Source organism: Pleurodeles waltl, chromosome 9 (assembly GCF_031143425.1).
Source record: "Pleurodeles waltl isolate 20211129_DDA chromosome 9, aPleWal1.hap1.20221129, whole genome shotgun sequence".
NCBI classification, from domain to species: domain Eukaryota; kingdom Metazoa; phylum Chordata; class Amphibia; order Caudata; family Salamandridae; genus Pleurodeles; species Pleurodeles waltl.
Genome location: NC_090448.1, coordinates 157,519,267 through 157,545,959, shown reverse-complemented (window position 1 = coordinate 157,545,959; position 26,693 = coordinate 157,519,267). Strand labels below are relative to the sequence as shown.

At 44.4% G+C, this 26,693-nt stretch overlaps 1 protein-coding gene across 1 annotated transcript in view; it reads left to right on the top strand.

Annotated features, from left to right (window-relative positions):
- Nucleotides 1-26,693, top strand: part of DNAH12 (dynein axonemal heavy chain 12) — a 937,015-nt gene that overhangs the window by 587,547 nt on the left and 322,775 nt on the right. Inside the window, exons 47-49 of the mRNA XM_069206470.1 lie at nt 2,257-2,419; nt 6,339-6,419; nt 9,254-9,430. Of these exons, the coding sequence (XP_069062571.1) occupies nt 2,257-2,419; nt 6,339-6,419; nt 9,254-9,430 (421 nt within the window). The remainder of the gene's footprint in view (nt 1-2,256; nt 2,420-6,338; nt 6,420-9,253; nt 9,431-26,693) is intronic.

The window sequence follows — 26,693 nt, the reverse complement described above, 5'->3', positions numbered from 1 at the left end:
TTTTTTTTTTATATACATTAGATTATTATAATAAACATGTATTAAAAATACTAATACGTCAAAAAATGAAAAACCATCCTTAAAAAAAATTCATGGAAATAACTATTGAAATTAAATTTTAAAAAAAGAAGATTAAAAAGAAAAAAGGAAATTACACTTGTACGAGGACTAATTCACTGTTCCCACTCCTAAGTAAGTGACAATAAGAAACGTGTTGGACTTTATAGCTATTATGGTTGACTATGCCTACTCTAACATCAACAACAGTAGGGAAAGTGTTGGCCTGTGGAGGAGTCAGATTTACTATTATCTCTCCGATGTTCACAACAGTAGAGAATGTGTTGGACTTTGCAGAGGTCAAATGTACTATTTCCTTTCCAAAGTAAGCAACAGGAGGGAAAGTGTTGGACTTTGTAAGGGTTAAGCTTACTATTCAGTCTCAAATGTAAGCAACAGTATGGAAAGTGTTGGACTTTGGAGGGGGTAGCTTTATTATCCCCACTCCAACCTGAGCAATAGTAGAGAAAGTGTTGGACTTTTGAGGGGTCAGATTCACTCTTCCTACACAAACCTTATCAACAGTAGATGACATGTTGGATCTTGGAGGGGTCACATTTAGAGCCTCGTTACGTGTTTGGTGGTTTTGGGACTGCTAAACTTGCAGTGGTTGTCGGACCACCAAATTCATGGTGGTCCGACTGCCAGATTACGACTCAGGCGGTCGGACTGCGGCTACTGTCAGGATCATGGATCCCTACAGGGTGGTGGCGGTCGGAGTCGTGGTCATCCATGGCTGCGCTGAATTCAGCGTGCCGTGCTGTTTATGAGCCCTCTTTCCGCCAGCCTTTTCATGGCAGAGTCCAGCCGTGAAAAGGCTGGTGGAAAGCCAGTGCTGGGGGCCACAGGGAGCCTCCTGCACTGCCCATGGGAGCCGAGGCCAGTGCCCTGGCACTGTTTCCGCTGGGCTGACTGGTGGAAACGTCATAATACAATGTTTCTGCCAGTCAGCCTGGTGGAAACATCGTAATATGTCTGGTGGGGAGGCCTTCCCTGCAGCTTTGGCAGTAGGCTGGTCCGACTGCCAAAGTCGTAATGAGGCCCTTACTATAACCAATTGACCATAAGCAGCAATATTGAACTTGTTAAAGACAGAAAAAATTTACTACTGCTCCCCCTAATACACTTAAAATAAATCCTAACCTAAGATATATTCTAACAAATTTTTCAGAAATATATATTTTTTAACATTACAAAAATTTTAAAATAAAAAATTGCACATTAAATATAATGCTTTGAAAATTTACAATATATAATTGACCTATTAAAAACATAAAAATGTATGTATTTAAAAATAAATTCAACATGCAACCCTAAAAATCCAACCCCCACCGAAAACTAATTAAAATAATATTTGAAAAATTAACAGTACACATTAATTTTATGAATAATACAAAACAAAATTAAAATGTTACAAACAATTAATATATTAATACAATTTATGTGCATATAAATGTAGTGTAGATATAACTAAAAGAAATATAATATCCCAATCAATAATGTAAACAATTACTATTATTACCTTTTTACTTAAAAAGATATAATAATGTAGAATGAAGATAATTTACATAATTAATAATTAAACTATCACATTTAAAATTGAACATTTAGTGATTTGAAATGAAATATTCAAACAAAAAAACTTTCCACCCCACTCCCCTTACAGACACAAATCACCAATAAATAAATTCAAATAGCACACAACACAACAAAATAATTAATAAGCAATATTATACACAACTATTTTTAAGAAATTGTATTAAGTACCTCAGAGAGTGATATCCTTACCTTCTGTATTCTGTCTTGCTGTTTAGGATATCACAATATTTTTGACACACTATTTGTCTCCCATACATTACCATAGTCACACTTAACAGAACTATTCTTTGGTCATGATACCAGTTTATTGCTCTGTATTTCCTTGAGGCATACCATAAATGATTATGTGTGAAGTTTTCATAAATGAGACTTGCGCTTGCACAAATGTTTAGAAAATTCAGACACATATACATATCCAAAATCTATCAAAACAAAAAAGACTGCAGGTATAGAACTTTTGATGGCAAGTATAAAACTGCTAAGTCTTAATACTCATTCTTGTAAAAAATGTTCTCTCATACATGCCCTGCATAGGACAAATTTTCTTGCATGCTTTTTAAATGAAGTTATTCCATTAAAAATGGTAATCTTTTGCTGCAGGTTTTTACGGGAGCTAGGGAGGCACAACTATGTTACTCCAACTTCCTATCTTGAACTAATTGCTGCCTTCCGTCAACTTTTGAATCAACAGCGCGATACTGTGATGAAGGCAAAGAAGAGATACACGAATGGTTTGGATAAATTAGCATTTGCCGGATCTCAAGTGAGTGTGTTGGGGATGTGAAACCATGTAGATTTGTAAAGAAATGTACATTTATACATTTCTTTACGTTGACAATGTGTGCTGTACATTGAACGTGTATGTGAAGTAAAGCAGTCTTACTTCTGTAGGGGTTCTATTTTTGCTTGACATCAGTTGTATAAATTAACTTAATTTATAAATGAATCTTAAGAAAAATGGCTACACAGTTAAAGACTGATTATGGAAGTGTTCCAGGGTGCAAAGTGCATTTGCGCCTACGGACACTTTTGTTTCACAGAAGGAACTGGTGCGCCCTTGTAGCCTCTGAAAGACATAGCAATAGTTTTGATTGCTTTTTTAAGCTATCATAATTTGTGGGTTGCATGTTGCTTAGTTTCATGTGGGATGGCATTGCAGACAACTGTGAGAGTCGGTTCGTCCTCTTTTAGAAAGGGACTATTTATTACTGGCAAAAGCAAATTTATTGAATGGTATGGTGGTATGGGGTTTCAGAATTATTCCTTTTTAATATTGAAGCCCTGGCCTTTGTCTTCTGACTGCAGGTGTCTCATTCTCACTTGATAGCAGTGCGTACAGCGTACCCTGTACCACTCTATGATGTGTGATGGTGTGCCAGCTGTCACACCTATGGGGGAAGTGTGAGAGGAAGGTTAAAATGCTTGGTCTGAAGCCTTATGCTTGAGGCACATCAGGCACTGCTGCCCTACTCCCCATGACCAGTGCAAACCCAGCCTAGAGTGCTCTGTTATGTGCAGAGCGAGAGTGTTCTGCTGGCTTAGTCTGGCGGCATTGAGGTTCACATGCAGGCCACACATGTAGGGTATTAGTCCCAGAGGTCACTGATACATCAGAGGTTGCCTGTAATAATCTTTTAGAATCAACTAATTGCAAAAAGTGCTTGCAATAGAAACGTACCAGCTGTTTGAGAGGTGTACCCTTGCCATGCCATGTAACATTATTAACTGTGATAGTAATAATGCTCACAATAATCATAAATAATATTTGTTTCTGGTTACCTGTTTTTATATTGCTTTTCCTGTAACAGCTTTGCTCTTAGCTCTTAGTACATTAGATCACCCAGGCAGTTGGAAGATGATTTGAAGACCATTAGCTCAGTTTCTTATTGCCATTTTTGTAAAATCTTTCAGACTTACTGTTGTCTAGTTAAAGGCGAAGCATTAAATTCCTTTTTTATTCTAGAGAGGTGCTCTGACAGGTTCCTTATTTGAAGCATTCCCTGGGCACACATTGGATATGGGAACATTTGGTGTCATAGCCGATCATCAATGCTGAGTGTTTCTGCACTGACTTCACAGCAGTGCAGCAAGGTCGCCCAATGTGGTGTAATATATTCTTTATAGGGTGCCATGATACTAGTGACATCAGTTATCCAGCACTGGATCATTCATAGATTCCCATAATTGGATTATTAATTAACATCAGGATGGGATCCATTGGTAATCAATGTTAATGTAGCAGTATATAGATACACTTAGACAACACTAAAAAAGCAGTATACTAAACATAGTCTACTCATGCATTTGTATGTCCTGAACTTTGGTCAATGAAGTGGAAAACACAGAAGGCTGTTCTCTCTCAGAGACTCAGCTGCTCAGTTTTTCCATCACTTCTGGTGAATGGATGTGAATCCTCAGCGCTCTTTCCAGTACTATTTATCCTAACTTTTATTTTCTCTGTTATTCTACATTACATCGAGTCACTCTGCAAAAAGTGAGTCTATTTCCATTTTGTGGTTGGGTGGCTGGTAACTAGAGATCTCCTCTGTCACCATGGCAGTTACTCATTCAAAAGAAAAGAACTTATTTGAACCCTGTGATACCTGTCAGGTCTTGAAGGAATATGAGGATGAACCTTATACACAGAGCATTTTGTCTCGACATGTATGGACATTCTGCAAGAAATACAGCAAATGCAAAGGTTTTAGCACAAGATTTCTTGAAGACCAACTCTGTTGCCACTGAAGGATGCTTCTCTTGGTGAGGAATCTGTCTTTAATGCTTTATGTGATCTGCTTCCAACAATAGAAGACCCAAGGTATGCTTCTTCTGAATAAATTCTAGCTCTCCAAATGTTAAAGCAGGTAAGTTTACCTTCCTCAGGAGCTTCCAAAGGGACTATGCTGGCAGTAAATGCAATGCCCTTGCCTGGATCCTTCCGGATGACAGCAATACAGTCCACTTCTTTGATGCCATAATGACATCAGCAAGTTTTGGCTCCACTACCAACCACAAAGTAGCAACAGAAGTGGGCATTTTCTGCTGTAAAGCAACTGCCAGAGCCCATTTATGCACCAAAATTGGCATCTTCATGGTTAACACCACCGGTATTTAGGACACTGATTCCTTTGCCTTCTAGTACAGAAGAGATTGTACATACAACCAGGAACAAATATAAATCTTATTTGAAAACAGTAAAATACCCTCAGGTGCGTACTTCAGCTCCAGAAAGATTCCTGAGGTGTCATGAGCCTTTTGGCTCTGAGTCTGATGCTTTTCAGCTTCCAGATCTTATCAACAGGATACTGAAGATGACACAGATGTTGAAAATGTGTTATCCTCTGTTTGCAACTAGTGAGAACAGGAATGCAACCCCTTCTGTATGCTGGGGTTCCCCAGGAAAAGGTCTCCGCCGAATGTTTCATCTACACCACTGTCAAATCCACTGACTGCACTATACTTTTCCTCCTCTACCATTCATTTACAAAGTAATTCAGAAGATTTGAATACACAAAGCTCATGTAATTATTATTGCACCGGATTGGGCAAGGCATCTGTGGCTTTAGGGCAGTGTGACCAGTGCGGCCGCACTGGGTGCTGACCTGGGAAGGGGGGGTGCCGATCTCATGGGGGGGCACCATTTTAGTAATAACTTATGATTTAACTTGCATTTTAAAAGCACCTGCTGAAAATTTCGTTGTGAATTTCCTTGTGCGTCCAGCTTTCAGGAAGCAATTAAAATATCAAGATATCTCTTGTGATTAATGTTCCTGCTAGAGCGAAAGATCTTTTGGCCAGTGGCAGTTTTGACGGCCATAAATTAGCGTAGAGGGATAATTAATATGCCTGTTGTAAATAACAAAATCTATATTTTATTTGGATAGCTGAGTGGATTAGTAAAACCAGCCTTTACAACTGCTTTAAAACAAAAGAAATTTATGTGAGGTGGTCATGGGGCACCAAAAATTATTTTTGCTCTGGGCGCCACCATTGTTAAAGCCAGCCCTGATCTCTGAAATCCAGACCTTATGCAGCTCACCTGCTCTACTCCCCTTCTTCTTTTAATTGCAAAGAATCTGCTGTTCCAGAAGAGGGGGAAAGCTGCTACACCTGAATCTACAGATGCTACTGTCGCTTGGTTGGCAAGGCTAGCCATGTTTACATGTTAGCTTCCAAAGGAAGGGATGGGCAGTCTTTTGTCTGCCTGTGGTCCTTCCGCTGGGATAGTTTATTCAGGTATATAGTCCGTGCTTGCTGCCTGATGCCATGGTTTGTAAGCATGATTTTTCACAGAACCTTCCAGGTTCTGTTGTGAGGCTAAGATTTATGAAGGGTTTAGTTCCCATTGTGTATATCTTTGTCCTCTGCTCTCATCCTTGATGGGGCATTGAATACATGGATGCAGCTGATGTCACCATCACCATTTAGTATGATTAAGGTCACATCTGTCTATCAATGTTGTGGTAGCACCAGTGATCAGCTATCACAAAGAATTTTCTAGAATGATTCAAGTAAGGAATCTACAGAAGCAGAGCCATCTGTCAGAAAGAATGTTGCAGAAGGTAAGGAACATTTTGAGTACTTGGTAAATTACATTTTTAATGTTCCCTTTTGTCAAATGTACAATTTCTCTTTCTACATATAACACAAGTACACTAATTTTGTTCAACTATCTATTGTAGGTGGGTGAGATGAAGAAAGAACTAGTTGATCTTCAGCCTAAGCTTGAGGAAGCCAAAGTGGATAATGCAAATATGATGAAGGTAAACATGAAATAGGACAATCATTAGAATTTTTCTTTTGCTTGCATTTTTACCTGCTTTTATCTGGCACAAATTATTGCTAATATGGCAGAAGAGAAAAGAAGCCTGAGCTCAAACCCTAGGCCCTCATCATAAGATGGCTAGAAAAATGACAATGTAATACCATACCCAATATTACCGATACTGCAGGTAATTTATAGTGAGGTTGTACTCCTGTGAGATATTTCCTCATCATTACAACTTTTTGTGCTGTGGATGGGTGATGACTGCAGAAATTGTTTTTTGGGTACCTAATCCACTTGTATTTATATAATCAAAGCAGTTTCATAATACTACCTGAGGTATTAGCACAACAATACTAATTTTAATTTGAGCAGAAGCAAGGGTTTTCTTGAAATTGACCATTAAATATGCTAGGCTGTTGAGATGACTGGAGTTGAAGCTCAATAATTTCTCAAAAGGTAGGTACATAGCATTTGTCAGATGCAAAAATTTATACTTGTGTCACCCATACACTGAGAGGTTAGTCTCGGTTTCTGCAAAGATTGTTACTTTCTGTCTATGAGGCATGTTGCCTCCACTCATATTCCAGTGTCCATCTGGCCACCTGAACCTTTTAACTTCTTCATCTCTTGTACGGTGTGGTCTGAAGCATGATGTCCTAAATTCCATCCCATATGGTTTGTTTCTACTCACCAAACTTGGACCACTGATGTTTCAGTCAGCAGTAGCTGCTGTGGGGTGGTGCCTTCCAAAGGAGCATCTCAAGGATGCCATAAATCCCTTCTTAACTGAAATAGTGGAAGTCTTTTTTGGGTTTGTACACCCATTCACTGACCATATTTAAATGGGCAGTCCCTTAATAGTTGCAGATGTAAGACAATCCCAGTACCTCATCCAACACTAGTCTACATCGGTTATGAATTACTACTCTCAGAATCCCCGTGCCAGGAAAGCCTTTAAAATTGCCCTTCTAATTTGGTCAAGATATAGGGACTTTGAAGGATGTGTTTTAAAGAACAAACGTGTACATAGTCCATATCAGAGACTGTGTCCTCCAGTCCCATGTCCTGCCACCAGAGAACGAGTTATAAATAAGGTTTTAGGGAAACTTGCCTTAATTCACTACAATGATTTGTTTCACAGTGAGCATTATGGTTATATTACTCTCTTTCGTTGTGCAAGTTTGGGAGAGGCTTCTGGACCATTCCCCATTCCTTGTTTATGTTTGTTATCTAATGCTATCTAATTGTAAGACATATACAAGTAGGGAGACTTAGGATTATGCCCACCATTAATGAGAGCCATGGCTTTAGTTACACACCAACACATGAGCTCATGGCTGTCTTCTTTTCCAGGCCTCTTTGGCCTTGATCACACCCCAACCTCTGAACATTTAACTTTCTGCTCTTCCAGACCTATTTGGCCTAGAATCACACACCAGCAGTTGAGCTTAGGGTACCTACTGTTACAGGCCTATTTGGCCTGTGATCACATACCAGCACAGCACTTGAAGTTGTAGCTACCTGCTTTCACAGGCCTATTTGATACAATAGGGACTCCATGTCTCTGACGTTTGTCTCCATGTGGCTATGACTTTCTTGGTAACATTTTCACTTATACATTGAGTAGACCTTTTATACATTCCATTCTCTATTTCCCAGCCACAAAGACCTGTTGAAATATCAAAGTACTCCTAATTACGCACTTTACATTGCAGTCCTGACATGGCAAAAATTCCTACTGGCGAACCAAACACAGGCCTTTCTATAAGTTAGACTCCTATTACAACAATTCATTGTTGTCCTTTCCTTCCATTGCTGAATGTGATAGCCTGAGGAGATACAGGCATTCTAGGGAATCTCTCCAGACATCCTTTTGCAGGCAGATGCAGTGACACACTGCACCTGCCAGTCGGAGCATTTCTGCCACCCTCTTTGAATTAAAGCCTGTAATCCTTCAGATAATGATTGACCGGTCGGAACCAGCTGTTTTTGTTTCTCTGCTGTGCCATCTGTAGAGCAGGTGCAAGTACATTTCTGCAGTGTGTTGCATTGATCCCGGAAGAATCCCTGTGCCATAGAATACTATCCTTGACCCAATATATGCATCGTATTCTTGCTATAAAATCATTTCCTTTTCTATCAAGATAGAGCTTTATCCAGTTCTCACCATTAAGTCACACAAATTGACCAATAAGCGGATTCATCATTTGTAGGGTAGTGCAAGGAACACAATTTGTGTGTTGGAGAGATCCTAATTGTCTAACTGAGAAGATCTCCAGACTCTGTAGCCAAACATTTAATTTGGACAACAGGCATGACAAGTCTGACACTCGCAGCACACCAAAAGGGGAAAGCCCTTTGGGACACTGTTGGGAGCATCATCTACCAGGTGAATCCAGGTCTACAAGTAAAAGTAGATCTGTTATAAAGCAGTCCATGATGCACGTCTAAGAGCCCTCAGGAAGTGCCCTGAGAATAAAAACATTAAGCTTCCAAGTTGTTGTACATCCCAAGAGGCGACCATCCACCTGCAACAGACTGTACAAGAACCAGCTCAAACACTTGACTGAGTAGAACTGTCTGCAGACTCAGACCGTCTGACCTCAGGGAACTGATAACAATTACTAGGATTTGTCATATACAAGCTGGTTTGTTTTGTGCACTTTTGATTAGTAGGCACCGCACAATACTCAAGTGTTTTACTTTTCCATTTAGGAATTTTCACTTTTACGTTCTGTTGTACACAATTAATGGTTTTGTTTTTCCATCAAAAGGTATGTAACATTTCGAAAATGGCCAATTTTATGTAAAAACATATATTTACTATAGATTATAGAGAAGGAATCTGCTGAAGTGGAAGTAAAAAGCAAGACAGTACGGGCTGATGAGGAAGTAGCGACGCAGAAAGCCGCAGAAGCACAGGTCCTTAAGAATGAGTGTGAGAGTGACTTGGCAGAGGCAATTCCAGCTCTGGAAGCAGCACTCTCTGCACTTGACACCCTTAAGGTAAGGAGCAAAATGTGTTACTGTAACCCTAATGTATGTGGTTTCCACAGTTTATGAAATGGTGTGAGGCTTTGATGATTGACAGCTCACAGAAGATGCCTAAAGTTATTTTTATTTACTTTGTAAGAAATAGGTTTCTAATATTTCCCAATGAAACTGTGTGCTTTCCTATTACAGGTGCGTTCTAACATGAGAATGAGCTTTTAATAAAAAAAAATGGTGTTACTAAATGCTTGTAAAATTGTTTTGCAAGTGTGTTGTTTTGAAAGTGTGTACTTTCCATTGGCTCCTTCCTGTACATGGACCTCACGTCACTTGGACTGGGAACAAATACTAGAGCAACCCCCTTCCATTGTCCTGACTTAAACTCATCAGGGATCCCTTCAGATATGACACTTAAGCCCTGATTACGAGTATTGGTGCTATTTCATGCACCTGATAAATAATGATTCCACAGGGTACGTTATTTATTGGGTGTGAGACATAGCACCTGTTAAGAGTTTGTGGAGAATAGCTTACAGACTTTGGTGTTTAATACACCAAAATTTGCATAGTACAGTCACTACTGTACATATTACCCCTGCTAAATTTTGGCAGGTTTGACCTGGTGAAATTTAATCAAGCTTGAGATATTTAAAGCATCCAATAATTATCGGATATGTTAAATACATTTTAACTCGTAATTCCAGGTTTTATGCACAAGTCGGAATTAACTGACTCACTCATAATCAGGCTATCTGATAGAGACATTTAGCCGCAGATTCCTTACTTTAGAATCCTCCCCAGGTGTGAGACTGGATCCGGAAATGTTTTCCCTCAGGACGTCTGTGCATCAGAAGAGGGTGTCCCATGACTCTATACCAACAGCGTCCACTGGATGTGACGTCAACAGAGTCCATATAACCTCCTCTCTGATGCTCTGATGTCAGTTCCTTCTTTTCCCTGCTTGCAACATAGATCCGGTAATGGTTTTCTAGGCTGTTTTCTGCTGTGTGCTAGGCTCTGTGCTTTTCTCTTTCTGATGGATACAACTACCTGTGGATTCCTCACCTTATGAATTCGATCCTTGCGCCAGCATCGAAGGAAAGTCTTCTTCCTAGCTGTCTACGAGGATGTCATAATGGCACGGCTCCACGTGACTCCGTCTGACATCAACGTGCCAATAAGAGGTCCTCGTCGGCGTACTGACGTCAGTTTTCCTTTTTTCCGTGCTTCGACACCAACGGTTTTTCTTCCTGGCCAGTTGGTAACGATTTTTGGAGGTTACAATGTCGCCTCCGAAGAAGTCCGGTTTCAAGCCGTGTAGAGAATGCGGGGCTCGGATGTCAGTGACCGACCCCCACTCAGAATGTATTTGGTGCCTTAGTTCCGAACATGATGTGGAAGGTTGTTCTTCGTGTCAGAGCATGAATCCAAAAGCTCTGAAAGAGCGCGAGGCGAAGCTCTTCTTGGCCAAAGCAAAGAAGAAGGGCCATAAGAAGGATTCCTCCCATGCTTCTCCCAAAAAGCATAAGAAGCGGCGTCATCATGACTCTCGGCGCCGTCATGACTCTTGGCGCCGTTCGGAGCGGAGCTGATCGAGGAGTCGCTTGAGGTCGAGGTTCTTCACGACGCCAGAAGACATGGGAGATGAGTCCTACTGTTACGCCTCAGCAGGAGAGTCCGGAGTTGTCACCGGCGCCTTCAGTTTTTGAGGTCACTCGATGTAGCCCTCACTTTTCGCCGGCGCCGAGGGATCCTGATGTTCAGCAGACATCTGCACAGCAGTAACCGGCTTTCCAGACTCCAGGGACGGATCCGGCCGCATTTTTGATGCGATGTATGCTGTCTTTCAATCCATCGCCCCTGCTGGTGCACCGGCGGGTCCCACGGGGCCATTGGCATTCAATTTGGGCTCGCCGGCGTTGTACAGGGCTGCTCCATTCATGCCCTTCTGCCCTAAGGAGACTGGCGGTTCGGCGCCTAGGGTCTCCCCTGGCAGGAGTCTTCCTCCTGTGATTGTGGACCCGCCTGCACGTCAACAGACTCCTTCTCCGCACCATCCGGCGTCGTTATTGTCTCCATCCAGACCGGCTCCATCACCTTCCGGCCAATCGACTTCGAGAAAGTCATCTGCCGACTTTGTGTCGGCGCCGGCACTGGCGCCGGATGGGCCTAGGAGCCTTCCTAGCCCTGTTCGGGGTTCAAGATCGTCGGCGTCGATGGATTCTTTGTCGACGCCGGCCCTGGAAACACATCTTAGATCTCGGAGGAAGGCATTGAGACTTCTGGAGGAGGAGGAATACAGACAGCTTGAGGAAGGCGAGATCAAGCCTTCTGATGACTTCCAGGGTCTTGCCACTGCAAGTGGTTTGGATACTTCCCCGGAGTGGGACATTGCGTCTCCGGGGGAGTTTACTGAAGAGGCTGCTTCCTTCCATGCAGTGGTGAGAAACGCAGCTGAGTATCTGGATTTGCCTCTGTCCGTGGCAGAAGTAAAAACTAACCTGTTCACAGAGTTACTTCATCCCTCTTCGTCCAGTGCTGACCTTTTGCTGCCTTTCAATGAGGCTTTGACTGAGCCTATTTTGGACCTGTGGAAAAAGCCAGTGACATCTCCTGCTGTGAACAGAGCAGTGGCGAGGAGTCATAGAAGTGCCCCAGGAGATCTGGTTTTTCTGTCTCGTCACCCGACTCCGGAGAGCTTGGTAGTTCAGGCATCATGTTCTGCAAAGACTGCCCCTGGAACATTCCCTGGAGTTACGACTGATAGGGAATCCAAGAGGATGGAGCAGTCTTCAAAGAAGATTTTTTCATCTTGCAGCATGGCCCTTAAAGCTACCAATTCCATCTGTGTGCTAGGCAGATATATCCATGCCCTAATGGACTCTGCTAAGGAGATGGCGAGGGATCTGCCACAGGAGATGCAGAAATCATTTGGGTCCCTTTTCTTGGATGCTCAAGCTGCTGCACAGCAGATTATACAATCTGGCCTGGATACCTCGGATTCCATTACCAGGGCCATGGGAACATCAGTGGCTACAAGGAGGCATGCCTGGTTAAGGTCCTCTGGTTTCTCATCAGACGTACAATCCACCTTAATGGACCTTCCGTTTGACGGGGAAAAGCTGTTTGGGGACAAGGCAGACTCTGCCCTTGAACGGTTTAAGGACTGTCGGGCTCCAGCTAAGTCCCTGGGATTACAGACCTCTACTACAATGCCTTATCGACCTTTTTGTATGTTTCGAGGGTTCATTCGAGGCTCTGCCTTTCGAAGGTCACAGTCTTACGCCCAGCAACCTGCCAATCCGCCCTATCGTGCCTTTAGAGGGTGGGGTAGGGGTAGGGCTAGAGGTCCAGCCCAGCAGCTCTCTTCTTCTTCATCCTCCTCTGGTGGACAACAGCAGAAGCAGCCCTAGTTTTCCCCACTTTATCATCCATACTTCTCCTGTAGGGGGAAGATTGAGTCTTTTTCTGCAGAAATGGAGGTCAATTACAACAGACTCGTGGGTGCTAGGAATTGTAGAAAAGGGCTCTGCTCTCCCCTTTCAGGAGTTCCCTCCTCCCTTTCCCCCCCGTCCCTCCTTTTGTTCAGAAGACCATCTTCTGTTGTTGCAACAGGAGGTTGTCACCATGTTGGCAAAGGGCGCTATAGAGTTGGTGCCGTTGCAGGAAAGGGGTCAGGGGTGTTATTCAAGATATTTCCTGATTCCCAAAGTGGACAGTCAGTTGCGGCCGATCCTAGATGGAGGATTTTGAATTTGTTCCTCAAGCAGGAAAAATTCAAAATGCTGACCCTAGCGCAGGTGCTATTGGTGTTGAACGAAGGAGACTTGATGGTGTCTGTCGACTTGCAGGACGCGTACTTTCATGTTCCCATAATCAAGTCGCACAGGAAGTATCTCTGTTTTGTGGTCGGATCGCAACACTACCAGTTTGCTGTCCTTCCTTTTGGACTTACTTCAGCACCTCGGGTTTTCACGAAGGTGATGTCAGTTGTTGCAGCACATCTCAGAAGGAGGGAGGTAGCAGTTTTTCCCTACCTGGATGATTGGTTGACCAAAGCCAAGTCTCCAGAGCTTGTGTTGTCTCATCTGCGAATGACAACCCAGTTGTTGTTCGATCTGGGTTTTTCTGTAAATGTGCCGAAATCTCACCTGGAGCCCTCTCAGTGCCTCCTGTTCATAGGCGCAGTACTGGACACGACAATGTTTCGGGCCTACCCCCGCCTCAGCGGGTTTGGGACATTCAGGCGCTGATTCCGTTGTTTCAAATTGGAGCGGCAGTTCCAGTCCTCAAGGTCTTACGCCTGCTAGGTCTGTTTGCTTCTTGCATTCTGTTGGTCACTCATGCTCGCTGCCATATGAGGGCTCTTCAGTGGTGCCTCCGCAGACAGTGGTTCCAGCACAAGGGGGATCTCAGGGATTCAATAAAGATCTCCAAGGACGCTGGAGCGGTTCTCTTTGGTGGGCAGAGGACGGCAACCTTTCCCAAGGAAAACCGTTTTCACTGCCTCCTCCAGTGGCCACAGTGATTTCGGATGCTTCCACTCTAGGGTGGGGAGCTCATCTGGGGGACCTGGAGATCAAGGGTCATTGGTCTCCAGCAGAACAGATGTTGCATATCAATCTGTTAGAATTGCGGGCAGTACGTTTGGCGCTCAAGGCCTTCCTCCCTTCCCTTCGCGGTCAGTCAATTCAAATCCTGACGGACAACACTACCGCGATGTGGTATATAAACAAGCAGGGAGGAGTAGGGTCGTACCTTCTCTGCAGAGAAGCACTGCGACTCTGGTCCTGGGCTCAGGACCATCAGATCTGCTTAATAGCAAATCATTTGGCCGGGGCGCTGAATGTATGAGCGGACGGTCTCAGTCGTCACTCCTCATTAGATCACGAGTGGCGTCTCCATCCGGACCTAGTCCTCCACATCTTCGGGATGTGGGGTACTCATCAGGTGGATTTATTCTCCACTCGGGAGAACGCGCATTGCCCGTTATTTGGCAGCCTCCAGTATCCGATGCAAGGGACGTTGAGGGACGAGTTTCAGATGTCCTGGAGCGGCCAGTTGCTTTACGCGTTTCCTCCCATACCCTTGATTCCTCGGGTTTTGAGGAAGGTTCGTCAAGACCAGGCCCAAGTCATCTTGGTGGCTCCGGACTGGCCGAGAAGGGTATGGTATACAGACCTGCTTCAACTCTCTCAGTGCCTTCCGCTCCGTCTCCCTCTCAGGGCAGACCTCCTCTCACAATCGCAGGGGCAGGTTCTACACCCCCACCTCCAGAGCCTGCACCTTCATGCCTGGAGATTGAACGGGGCAACCTGAGTTCCTTTTTTCTCCCTCCGGATGTAGTGGATGTTATTCTCTCGTCCAGGTGACATTCCACTAGGTCTATTTATGCCGGTAGGTGGGCAAAATTTGTGCTTTGGTGTGGAGGGAACCACAAAGATCCCTTAAAAGCCCACCTTTCAGATGTACTTTTGTTTGCTCTTAGTTTGGCAAAGAAAGGCTGTGCGATAGCTACAGTTAAGGGTTATTTGGCGGCTCTGTCGGTGTTTCTTTGCCTTCCGGACCAGCCATCTTTATTTAAGTCTCCAATTGTAAATAGGTTCCTTAAGGGTTTGGTGAATAGATTTCCTCCTACTCCCTTTCACATGCCTCAGTGGGACTTAAATCTTGTTTTGACATTCTTAATGGGTTCGCCTTTTGAGCCCATGCATTCATGTCCATTGATATATTTTGTCTTGAAGACCGTTTTCTTAATCGCAATCACTTCTGCCAGGTGGATTGGAGAGCTTCAAGCACTTTCCGTTAAGCCTCCTTTTACCATGTTTTTCCCTGATAAAGTGGTTCTAAAAACCAGGGCTGCTTTTCTGCCGAAAGTTGTCACCCCTTTTCATATAGGGCAATCTATCACCCTACCTGCGTTTTACCCTCCTCCCCACCCCTCTAAAGAGGAAGAGAGGCTCCATAGGTTGGACCCTAGGAGGGCCCTGAGTTTCTACCTAGAGAGGACTAAGGACTTTCGCTTGGATGATCAACTGTTTGTTGGGTATGCTGGACAGCGAAAGGGCAGAGCGGTCCAGAAACGAACACTCTCCAGGTGGGTCATCTTGTGTATTAAAGTTTGTTACTCTATGGCGAAAAAAGTCCCTCCTGAAGGTATCAGGGCCCACTCTACTAGGGCTAAGTCTGCATCCTCGGCCCTAGCAAGAGGAGTTCCATTAATAGATATATGTAAAGCGGCAACTTGGGCGTCCCTCCATACTTTCGTAAATCATTATTGTTTAGACTCTGAGATGAGGAGGGACGGTCATTTTGCTCGCTCGGTATTGCAAGATTTCTTGGTGTAATCAGGCGGGCACCCACCACCGAGTGCGGTACTGCTTGGGACTCTATTCATAAGGTGAGGAATCCACAGGTAGTTGTATCCATCAGAAGAACAAGTTACTTACCTTCGGTAACGCTTTTTCTGGTGGATACACTGACTACCTGTGGATTCCTCACAGTCCCTCCCGCCTCCCCGTTGCCTGCCTGGTTACACTCTTATCTTGCAGTATTTGGAATAGTATTTCTTCTAATATTTATATATTTGTATATATATGTATATATACACATATATCTATATAATTTTGTATATTCATGTATTTAAGGTAATAATGTAAATATATGGATTCAATGGACAAAATTTGTGTGTTCGTATATATTTATATATATCATTTTTGATGGTCGGTTTACACCTGTTCGCCTCAAAGTCACGAAAAAAATGAGGTGAAACTGACGTCAGTACGTCGACGAGGACCTCTTATTGGCACGTTGACATCAGATGGAGTCACATGGAGCCGTGCCATTATGACGTCCTCGTCGACGTAGACAGCTAGCAAGAAGACTCTCCGTCGATGCCGGCGCAAGGATCAAATTCATAAGGTGAGGAATCCACAGGTAGTCAGTGTATCCACCAGAAAAAGCGTTACCGAAGGTAAGTAACTTGTTCATCTATGCATTTAGGGTTTAAACCCAGTGGATCCTGTGGACGACAAATGACAGCCACTCAATCTGTATGTAGTGCCTGGGTGAGCACCACGTCTCCGTAGAGTGCGACTCCTGTGGCCAACTTTGGCCGAAGGCGCTGTGGGAGTGTCGTATGAAGCTTATGGCCTTGCGGCTGTCAGACCTGTCCCACACCTCCCATTTACCATTATCTCCTTCTCGTACAAGGTCCGTTCGCAGGCCCGTTCGAGGAGTCATTCTCGTGGACGTCATTCTCCATGGACTTCACAGGATAAGGCATGATGCAAGCAGTCAAAGTTGCTGCAGTTGCCGAATTCACTGCGTACGGCACCCACCATTCCTCGGTTGAGGAGCCGAGGCCCAAGTCTGTTCCATGTTTCCCTCCCTTTCTCTGGGCCAGGGCGACTTTGACCCAGATGCATTAATTTTCTGATTTACTTCATGCTATCTGTGGGAAATCACCTTCCCCTGGAATGCCTTTGGGCCCCAAAAAGATGCAGGAGGCCTTGACTGTGTTGATGCCGACGGGTTCACCCTCAGCTTCAGTTAGGCCTTCTGCTGGCAAAGCCTCTATGGCACAGTTGCACAACCCTTTAGGGTTCCAACCTTTGGTGCCTGTATCTAGTTAGCCAACTTCGGCGCTGATTGAAGTTGCAGCCCTCTCCCCTTCCAACATGAAGATGGCGTCCTTTCGGCACCGATTGACGTCTGGTACGGCACCAGTCATGCCAGCCACTTCCCTCTGGTTTCTGGGGAGTTCCCTTAAATTTGTCCTTCAGAGGGACATGGTTTCGAAGGTGCTGAGGAAGAGTTTGGGTTTTCTCACGATACTCCGCCTCCTACTGAACTACTGGTTGACTGATGTAGAGGCAACTAGTTGCCTAGACTCTTCTCCAGCCTCTGGCCTCCTCCTCCCCCCTTGCTATGGAGGTGAGTTCCTCTCTAGCTGACAAGCTGAAGTTTTAAATCTGACACTTCACTCCGTGGAATTGTCTACTGATCCTCTGATTTGTACTCTCCATCACAGCAAAACATGGGTTGAGCCGGTACTTCCTTACAGTGAAGCCCTTCATGACATTTTGTTGGTGGCTTGGACTAAGCTTGATACAGGGTCCCCTGTTAATCTGTTATATCTCACAGGCACCGACCAGCACCTGGCCCTCCGCTCTGCCTCCTATGGCATCCTACTCCTGGCAGTTTGGTGGTGCAGGCTGTTTCTGCATCACATGATATCAACTCATGTTTCATCTGACGGATTCCAGAAGACTAGACACTTGTATCAAGCTTATCTTCTTCTCCACTAGTTCTGCTCTGCACTCTCAATACGTCTAGTGTTCTTGAATGTTTTTCCCATTCATTGTGGGACTCATTTGAATGCATCTTGCTATTACTGCTAGATGAGACCCGGAATGATCTTGCCCCTTTCATCCAAAATGGTCAGAAGGCAACTAAATCGATCATTCATTTTTGTATGGCTACCACTGACTCTATGGGTCAGGCCATGGCCTCTTCAGTGGTACTACGTCAACGTGCCTGATTTTCAGAGACTGTTCAAGCCACTTTCATTGACATGCGGTGGCTACACCCACTATGTGACCACTTCCTGTGGGCAGACATCACTTCCCTACCCCTGATAGGCTATTTCCCTACTATGCAATATGGAGGAAAATTAAATGGAGAGGTCACCTCGCATGCAACACCTTAAGGGTGGTGCAAGCTGGGGATGGCCACTCCTCCTGTCTTTTGCATTTTCCTGCGGTTGCTCCCACCAAAAGTGGGAGTTTACAATGTGGGCAGTCATCTGCTGCTAGCAGAAGGGCTGGGGGTTGAGTTTCAAGGGTGGTAAACCCTTTGAAGCTCATAGGCAGGGCTGTGCACATTCCTGGGGGAAGAGGTGTAACTCCTCTTCCCAGGAAAGACTTTGTAGTCTGGGCCCAGAGAGGACAGGCTCTCACCCCAGGGTTCCAGAATCCTGTCTGTTTGTGGCAGGCTGGTTGTGACCAGCCAGCAACCATGCCAGGGTAGTTAGCTTTTGAAGTGACACCTCTAAGGTGACCCCTGGATACATTTTGCAATAAAGCCAATACTGGTACTGGTACCAATTTATATTTAGCATTCTGAGTTGTTTAATACCAAGCAACCCAGGGTGCAGAGTGGCCATCATGTAGCTGTGAAACTCGTACTGACCAGTGTCCAGCATATGCATGTAAAATGGCTACTCTGTTAACTTACTATGTCCCAGGTTTGGCAGGTATTCAGTAGGGGCATATTGCTCATGCATCTATGTCCACACGTGCAGTATAGTGCACCCTGCCTTAGGGCTGGAAGGCTGTCAGAGGGGTGACTAACCTATATTGCATTCAATGTGTAGTGGACAGGGTACACAGGCTGTGTGTCAAATCAGTTTTGCATTTTAGGATTGCACCAGGACACTCAGCCTGCAATGGCAACGCTCGGTGCACTTTGATCCATGGTCCCTGAGGGTGGCACAATTTGTGCTGCTGCCCTCAGGGGCATACCGTTAGTACCTCATGCCCTGGATACATTAGTAAATTTACTAGGGACTTATAGGGCCACCTAAAGGTGTTTCCAACAGTTTGGGGAAAGAGTTCTTGTCCAGGGAACCTGGTTAGCAGGGGCCCTGGGCGCTAACGACTTTGAAACCACATCAAGCACCAGACAAAAAGTGGGGGCTAGCCAAATCAAAAGAGGCCCTTTCTCACATTAACCCCTCCCCCCCCAAAGTCAAGAGGGTGAGACTACCCTTTCCCTAGTGAGTCTTCATCATCTAAGTGGAAGAACCTGGAAAGACCATCTTCATTGGCATGGGCAGTCACAGGTCTGTGTTCCACTTGAAAGTTCATTCCATTTAGGGAAATAGATCACCTAGGTAGCTTGGGGGTTTCACATTTCATTTGTTGTAACCATCTGAGAGGCATGTGATCTGTTTGAACAATTGAGAGCCAATTCAGTATGGCCTCAGCTTCTTGCAGTCCCAGACCTGGCCTTGGAGTAGTCTTCTGCTTATGAAACCAACAGGCTGGTCATATCCCTCATCATTTTTCTGAGCTGCGACTGCTCCTACCCCTAGTACTGAGGCATCTGTTTAGACAGTAAACTGCCTGGAGTAGTCTGGAGCTTGTAGGACTGGAGCAGAGCACATTGCATTCTTCAGAGTATCAAAGGCCTTTAACAACTCAGTGTCCAGTTAACCTTTTTGGGCATTTTCTTGGAGGTTAATTCAGTGAGGGGAGCCACTATGATGCCATAATCCTTCACAAAACTCCTATAATACCCAGTCAAGACAAGGAATGCCCTCACCTGTGCCTGGGGTGTGAGAGCTTCTCAAGCCAGAATGGTCTGGATCTTGGATTGGAGGGTTCGGACTTGGCCTCCACCTACCAGGTGGCCCAAGTAAACAACTTTACTCTGCCCTATCTGGCACTTACTGGCCTTGATAGTTAGACCTGCCTTTCACAGACCCTCAAGGACCTTTCCAAGGTGGATCAGGTGACCTTGCCAGGTGGAGCTGTAGACATATATGTCATCCAAATAAGCTGCACTAAGGGATTCCGGCCCCGCAATGACTTGGTTCACCAACCTTTGGAAGATAGCAGGTGCATTATTTGGTCCAAAAGACGTAACAGTGAGCTGATAATGCCCACTTGAAGTGGAAAATGCAGACCTCTCTTTTGCTCCTGGGGTCAGGCCAATCTTCCAGTACTCAGATGTTAGATCAAAAGTACTCAGATTTCTGGCTGTCCCTAGTCAGCTCTTGGGATTGGGTGAGTATCAGTTTCGGTTACATAATTGAGGCCCCTGTTAGCCACACAGAACTTCATTTCCCTCTTCTCTCCTTTGGAGTGAGGTTTGGGGACTAAAACTACTGGGCTATCCCAGGGTCTCATCTTTTTGACTCCTGCTTGTATGCTCTCCCTGACATGATCTGACGGTCTGTAAATTTTGTTTTTGAAAGTCACGCTGTTATTAGTGTCCACTTCATGGGTAAACCAATCAGTCTTCCCTGCTGTCAGAGAGAATAACTTAGCGTACTGGTTGAGGAGTTGCCTGCAATCAACCTGCCGTTGGTCTGTGAAGGTGTCTGATCAGACCACCCCATCCATAGAAAAATCTTGTGTGTTGCTGGAGAGGAGATCAGGGAGATCACTCTCTTCTTCCTGTCCCTCATCTGTACCCATGAGCATTGTCACATTGGCTCTGTCATACTAGGGTTTTAGGCAGTTGACAGGAATTTACTCTCTTGGGGTTTTTGCAACTGCCAAAGTCAACCAAGTAGGTGACTTTTTCAAGAATGGGGTGGGGCCCAGACCACTTGTCTTGGAGAGCCATTGGAGTTATAGGCTCCAACACCCAAACTTTTTGCCCTGGTTGGAATTCCACCATAACAGCGTTTTGGTCATACCAGTGCTTTTGCAGTTCCTGGCTGCACTGAAGATTTTGGCTGGATTTTTCCATGTACTCTGCAATCCTTGAATGTAGGCCAAATACATATTCCACTATGTGCTGCTTGGGCTCTTTGAGTGGCCTCTCCCAGCCTTCCCTTACCAAACTCAGTGGTCCCCTAGCAGGAAGCCCAAACAAAAGTTCAAATGGAGAGAATCCTGCTCCCTTTTGTGACACTGCCCTTTAGGCATAAAGCAGATATGGAAGTAAAACATCCCATCTCCTTCTGAGGTTTTATGGGAGTCTTCCAATCATGCCTTTTAGGGTCTGGTTAAACCTTTCAACCAACCCATTTGTTTGTGGATGGTATGAGGTAGTGAACTTGTAAGTCACTCCACATTCCTACCACATGTGTTTCAAGTATGCAGACATAAAGATTGACCATCTTTCTGATACTACCTCCTTATGGAACTCAACTCTGGTAAAAAAAATTAAAAAAAAAATTACCAGGAGGGCTTTTGCAACTGCAGGGGCAGTAATGGTCCTAAGGGATATAGCCTCAGGATATCTAGTGGCATGATCCACTACCACTAGGATATAGCTACTTCCTGATGCTGTTTTAGGGTTAAGGCGGCCAACAGTATCCGCCCCTACCCTTTCAAAGGGCACCCCAACACAGATAGTGGAATTAGGGGGCTTTAAGTGGCCACATGCTTTGCCACTGGCTTGGCAGGTGACACAGGACTGGCAAAAGTCATTTATTTTCTGAGACAATCCAGGCCATTAAAAATGGTTTCCTAGTCTGCTCCAAGTTTTATTGCCCAGCTAGAGGTATGTCATGGGCTAGAGTGAGGTGAAACTCTCTGAGCTGTTCAGTTACTACCATCCTCCTGGTTGCACCAAGCTTGAGGTCTCTAGCCTCAGGCCTCCAAGAGGGGGGCAGGTTTTTTGTCCATGGCACCAGATCCACCCTAGAGGGCCCCCTGGGCCCAAGAGCTCTGGGCGGAAAGGCCCCTGCTCTGCAGGCTCAGTTCCCTCTGGACATAAGTCCTCTTCCTGAGAAGAGGGGACTTGTGATCTGTTTTGAAGCTGGCTCCCCAGTCTTCATGTCTACTCTCTTAGGAGTTTGGTTCACTGTTTCAGGATCCAACTCTCCGTTTTCTCACTGAAGTTTATACTGTGTCCTAGTCTTAACACAGGCCCATTCTGGGATCCCAAGCATAGGTCTTCAGTTCTACTTCAGCCCAGGGCGAATGCCCCAGGTCATTTCCAAGCAGACAATCTACTTGGATGGATGGGGACACAACCACTTATTTTTGACCTCCTATTCCCCCCCCAATCAAATGTAAACATAGCCATTAAATGGAACTTTGTCTCCTTATTATCATTGGTGAGAGAATAAAACTTCCCCACTAGGAACATATGGGAATGGGCCAAGTGCTGGGTCATCATGGTGACACTAGCTCCTGTGTCCCTCAGGCCTTCAACTTTTTTCCCATTTATCAAAGGGTGCTGCCTGTATTTTTGCATATTACTTGGCCAGGCAGCACAGGATAACTCTATCCCTCCCTCTGTGATTACTGTTGCCTCTGTGGGTTCACTGACATGGTCAGGCCACAACTGGGATCCCAGATTAGCAATTGCATTTACTGCAGGTTGTCTAGAAGCATTATTTTTGTTTTTACAGCTAGGAGCACCAGTTTGGTGCCCTCTATTCTTGTATTCATAGCACCAAGCCGTGCTAGGATCAAAGTCCTTTCCTTTTTACCCACCCCTAGACTGTGAGGAGTCTCTGGACCCACCCTCCTGTGCAGGTTTTTGGGGACTTTGAGAAGACTCTTTGTATTTGATTTGGCTCTGGCCTTTTTCTTTTGGTCTCCCTCACCAGTGGCCGTTTTTGGTCACCCTTGTCGTGACCCAGTGGTTTGCCTTCTTCCCCATCCCTAGAGGAGAAAGTGAACCTAGGTATACCAGGTGTTGATGTAACTTCTCACTGTAACAATTACTTACCAGATGCTCTTTCATGAACAGGTTATATAGCCCATAAAACACCTGTACCTTGTTACTAACCACCCAGCATTTTCACTGAATAGTCCACAAACTACCCAACTTTGGCTCTGGGGTTTTCGAGCCTCCCTGAACTTTATGCAGTACTCTTCAGTTGTAAACCTAAAGCCCTAAATCAAGATACCTTCATAAGGTCCTATGACATAGAATCTGCCTCATATAGTGTCAGGAGCCTATCCCTGCACTTTCCTGAGAATATCTCCACAACAGTTTGCCACAATGTTTTTTCTCAAATTCCCACCCAATGCCAACTCTTTTAAAGGCAGAAAACTATTTCACTATATCATCCCCTTCTGAGAAGGGAGGGACAACCCCTTTTGGGAGTTTGAGGTTGAAGAGTGTTTCCTTTAACACTTGTATGGTGCCACCAGAGATGCGTCCTAGGCCCAACTCTTCTTTTAGCTTCAAGCTCCACAATCTGAGTCTCAAGGACCAGTCTTTTGGTTAACTTGGCTAAGACCAGATCCTCTTCTGTGGGTGCAACAATGCTAATGGAAGAGGATCTACCTTCACCCCCATTGTCCACAGTGTTTTCTTGTCCATCAAAGACTTCACCATCTACTACCTCTGTGGAGTGGGCTTTTTCATGCTGAGCTACCCGGAATCTAAGCTGGTCTACCTTAGCATGTTTTTTCAGTAGGAATTTTGTACAGCTTGCAGAGCTTTCTTAACTGGGCATAGGTATATGTCATGTAGGGGGCCAGATCGAGCTTCTCGCTCTTGTTGTCTGCATCTGACATGTTTATGCTACTAAAGTTGAGACCTTTTTATAAATTTGGACCCCTTTTTGGATAAGGCCAACTAAAGTAGGGGCTTTTAAAGTCTTACTATTGTTGTAGGGACCTAACCAGGGCCATGGCAATTAGTCTAAAATTTTGCAAAAGAATGCAGTTAAGCTAAAGACAATTTGGAGAGTTATTCATGTGCTCACAAATTGACAAAGTGCTATCAGCAAATGCAAAGTCCTTGTCCCACCGCTGAGACACCAAATGTAGGAGGCTGGCTCTCTATGTAGTGTGCAAAACCAGGCACACCATGGTAAAAACTAGACCACCTAATGCTCTAATTTTTATGGTAGCTTGGTCAAGCAGTTAGGCCAATCTTGGTGAAGTGCAAAGCATTTTTGTACTCACAATATCAATAAAGCAAAACACACACGCAAAGGAATAACTCAAGACCAATTTACAAAAATACTTCAGATGTTTATTAAAATGTTAAGACCAAGATCATCAAAATCAGGTAAGTACTTTTGAAGTTATGATTTTTCAAAGTTTAGTAAAAAAATAGTATTTTTGTGTGTAATTAAGCACCATAGGAATCAACAGGAGAAAACGTAAAAAATGACTATAAAATCAGGCAATACGTTTACCAGTGTCTCGTTTTATTCTTACATTGAGGTAATCAAAAAGTCCTTTGGGGTGGCTGGAAGAGTTTGGGCGGTTCCAGTTTTGGTGGGAAGAGCTGCTGAAAAGTCCTTGGAGCTGGTGCAGGACTACTGCGGGGGACCACTTCCAAAAACAATGCATAGGTGGACTTCAGGGTGAGTCAGGGTGGTCTCCTTGGAGTCTAGCAGTTGCAAGTGGTGGGGACCCTTAGAGCACAGCTGGCTCTTTGGTTCAGTGCCCAGGGAGGCCGACTGCAGAGTAGATGAATGAGCCAAGAGCTGTGCGCAAAAGTGCCCTTGGAAGCAGGAAGGAGGTCACTTTACAGGTCAGCAGGGCCACTCTGGTGTGTAGTTCTGGTGATTTCTGGAGTACCTTAACTGGGGCTTCCTCCTGGTACTTTTAGAGTCCGAAGTGGACTTTCCTTCCTGGTGTCCATTGTTGAGTGACCAGTACCTGGGGCTATTGCACGGTTCATTCACTGGAGGTCGCAGTGCCACCAACTTTGGCACACTTGCAGATTTTATCCTCCTAGTGTTTCAGATGAAATTTGGTCTTTGCTGTGGCATCCAGTTTTTTAGTCAGCAGCCGGTCAGTGAACTGGACTTCACTTGTCTTTTGCTCTTTGTTGCAAGAGAGTGATACCTTCACTCTGGAGGGAGAACTTTGGTTATTTTTAGAAGAGTTGAGGTCCTCTGGGGATTTTTAGAGTCCGCCTGATGTCCGACCAACCCCTCAGCAGTGATTGTTGAACCCTGGGCGCAGCAGCCAGGGTTTGGCACCTTTTTCTTTGTGCAGAAGCAATGCAGTTCTCGAGCCTTGGGTCTTCTTTGTTGCTGGTCTTCTTGTGTCCTTGGATTCTGATCTGCAGATTTGCTGTATTGTCGCTCCCTCAACTGCAAAGTGGTGAAGTTAGGTTGTGGGCCGGACAAGTGATCTTTTACTAGAATAACGTGTTGGTGTGATAGGGATATCATGCTAATACTTTTAATTTCGTGTTCCATTCTTTTTCTGTCTTTGAGACCAAATTGTGCATTTCTTCCCCTGCATCTATTCACCATGGAGAAGTGTGGGGTGGTCTCACTCCTTATTAACGTTTTCCAATAATTTATTGTATATCATTCTTCCAACTTTGTCTAAAAGATTGTGGCCATAAATCACCCTATATATTATTCTCTTCTCACCCTTCTTCTTGTCCAACAAGAGTGTTACTGGGAGATTGCCAAGCTTTGTCTTGATGTCTGCTTATAACATCATCTCCAAACTGTTGCTGCCTGGCAGAGAGGGATCTGAATCTCAACAGAACGTTTTGAAGATTCAAACTGCTGCTCATGTTAGAGAAGGGATATCACAATCAGAATAAAATTTATTCTGACTGTACAGATAATTAAAATCATTGCAATAACGCAGACATTAGTGCAAACAAAATACAAATATAACAATGCTCATTATAAAGCAATTGTCATCAGCCTAAACAATGTCACTGTATTTCAGAAGCTCCATTACAATATGACTTTAAAGTGCCTCATGCAGCAGTTCTAATGTGGGAAATCTGCTTCTGAATGACTTGATGGCCGTACCTAAGCAATGTCACTTCTTTCTAAGAGCGCCATCATTGTATAGCCTTAGGGTTCCTCATACAGATATGTAAGGTGCTAAATACGCCCAAACATGCTTTCTAGACTTATTGGGGAAGAGGTCAGCTGTGGCCCTTAGAGCACTCCTTGAAGGTGCAGTTTTAGAATGTCGATGGGGCATGACAGGGAACTATTACTGCCTGTCTGAGACCTATTAACTGTGGGACATACTTCTCCTACTTGGACAGATTGATAGGTTGTTGTAGGAAGTTGGCTCTGTATGTGCTATTTCAAAGTAAGGAATAGCATGCACAGAGTCCAAGGGTTCCCCTTAGAGGTAAAATAGTGGTAAAAAGAGATAATACTAATGCTCTATTTTGTGGTAGTGTGGTCGAGCAGTAGGCTTATCCAAGGAGTAGTGTTAAGCATTTGGTGTACATACACATAGACAATAAATGAGGTACACACACTCAGAGACAAATCCAGCCAATAGGTTTTTATATAGAAAAATATCTTTTCTTAGTTTATTTTAAGAACCACAGGTTCAAATTCTACATGTAATATCTCATTCGAAAGGTATTGCAGGTAAGTACTTTAGGAACTTCAAATCATCAAAATTGCATGTATACTTTTTAAGTTATTCACAAATAGCTGTTTTAAAAGTGGACACAGTGCAATTTTCACAGTTCCTAGGGGAGGTAAGTATTTGTTAGTTTTACCAGGTAAGTAAGACACTTACAGGGTTCAGTTCTTGGTCCAAGGTAGCCCACCGTTGGGGGTTCAGAGCAACCCCAAAGTCACCACACCAGCAGCTCAGGGCCGGTCAGGTGCAGAGTTCAAAGT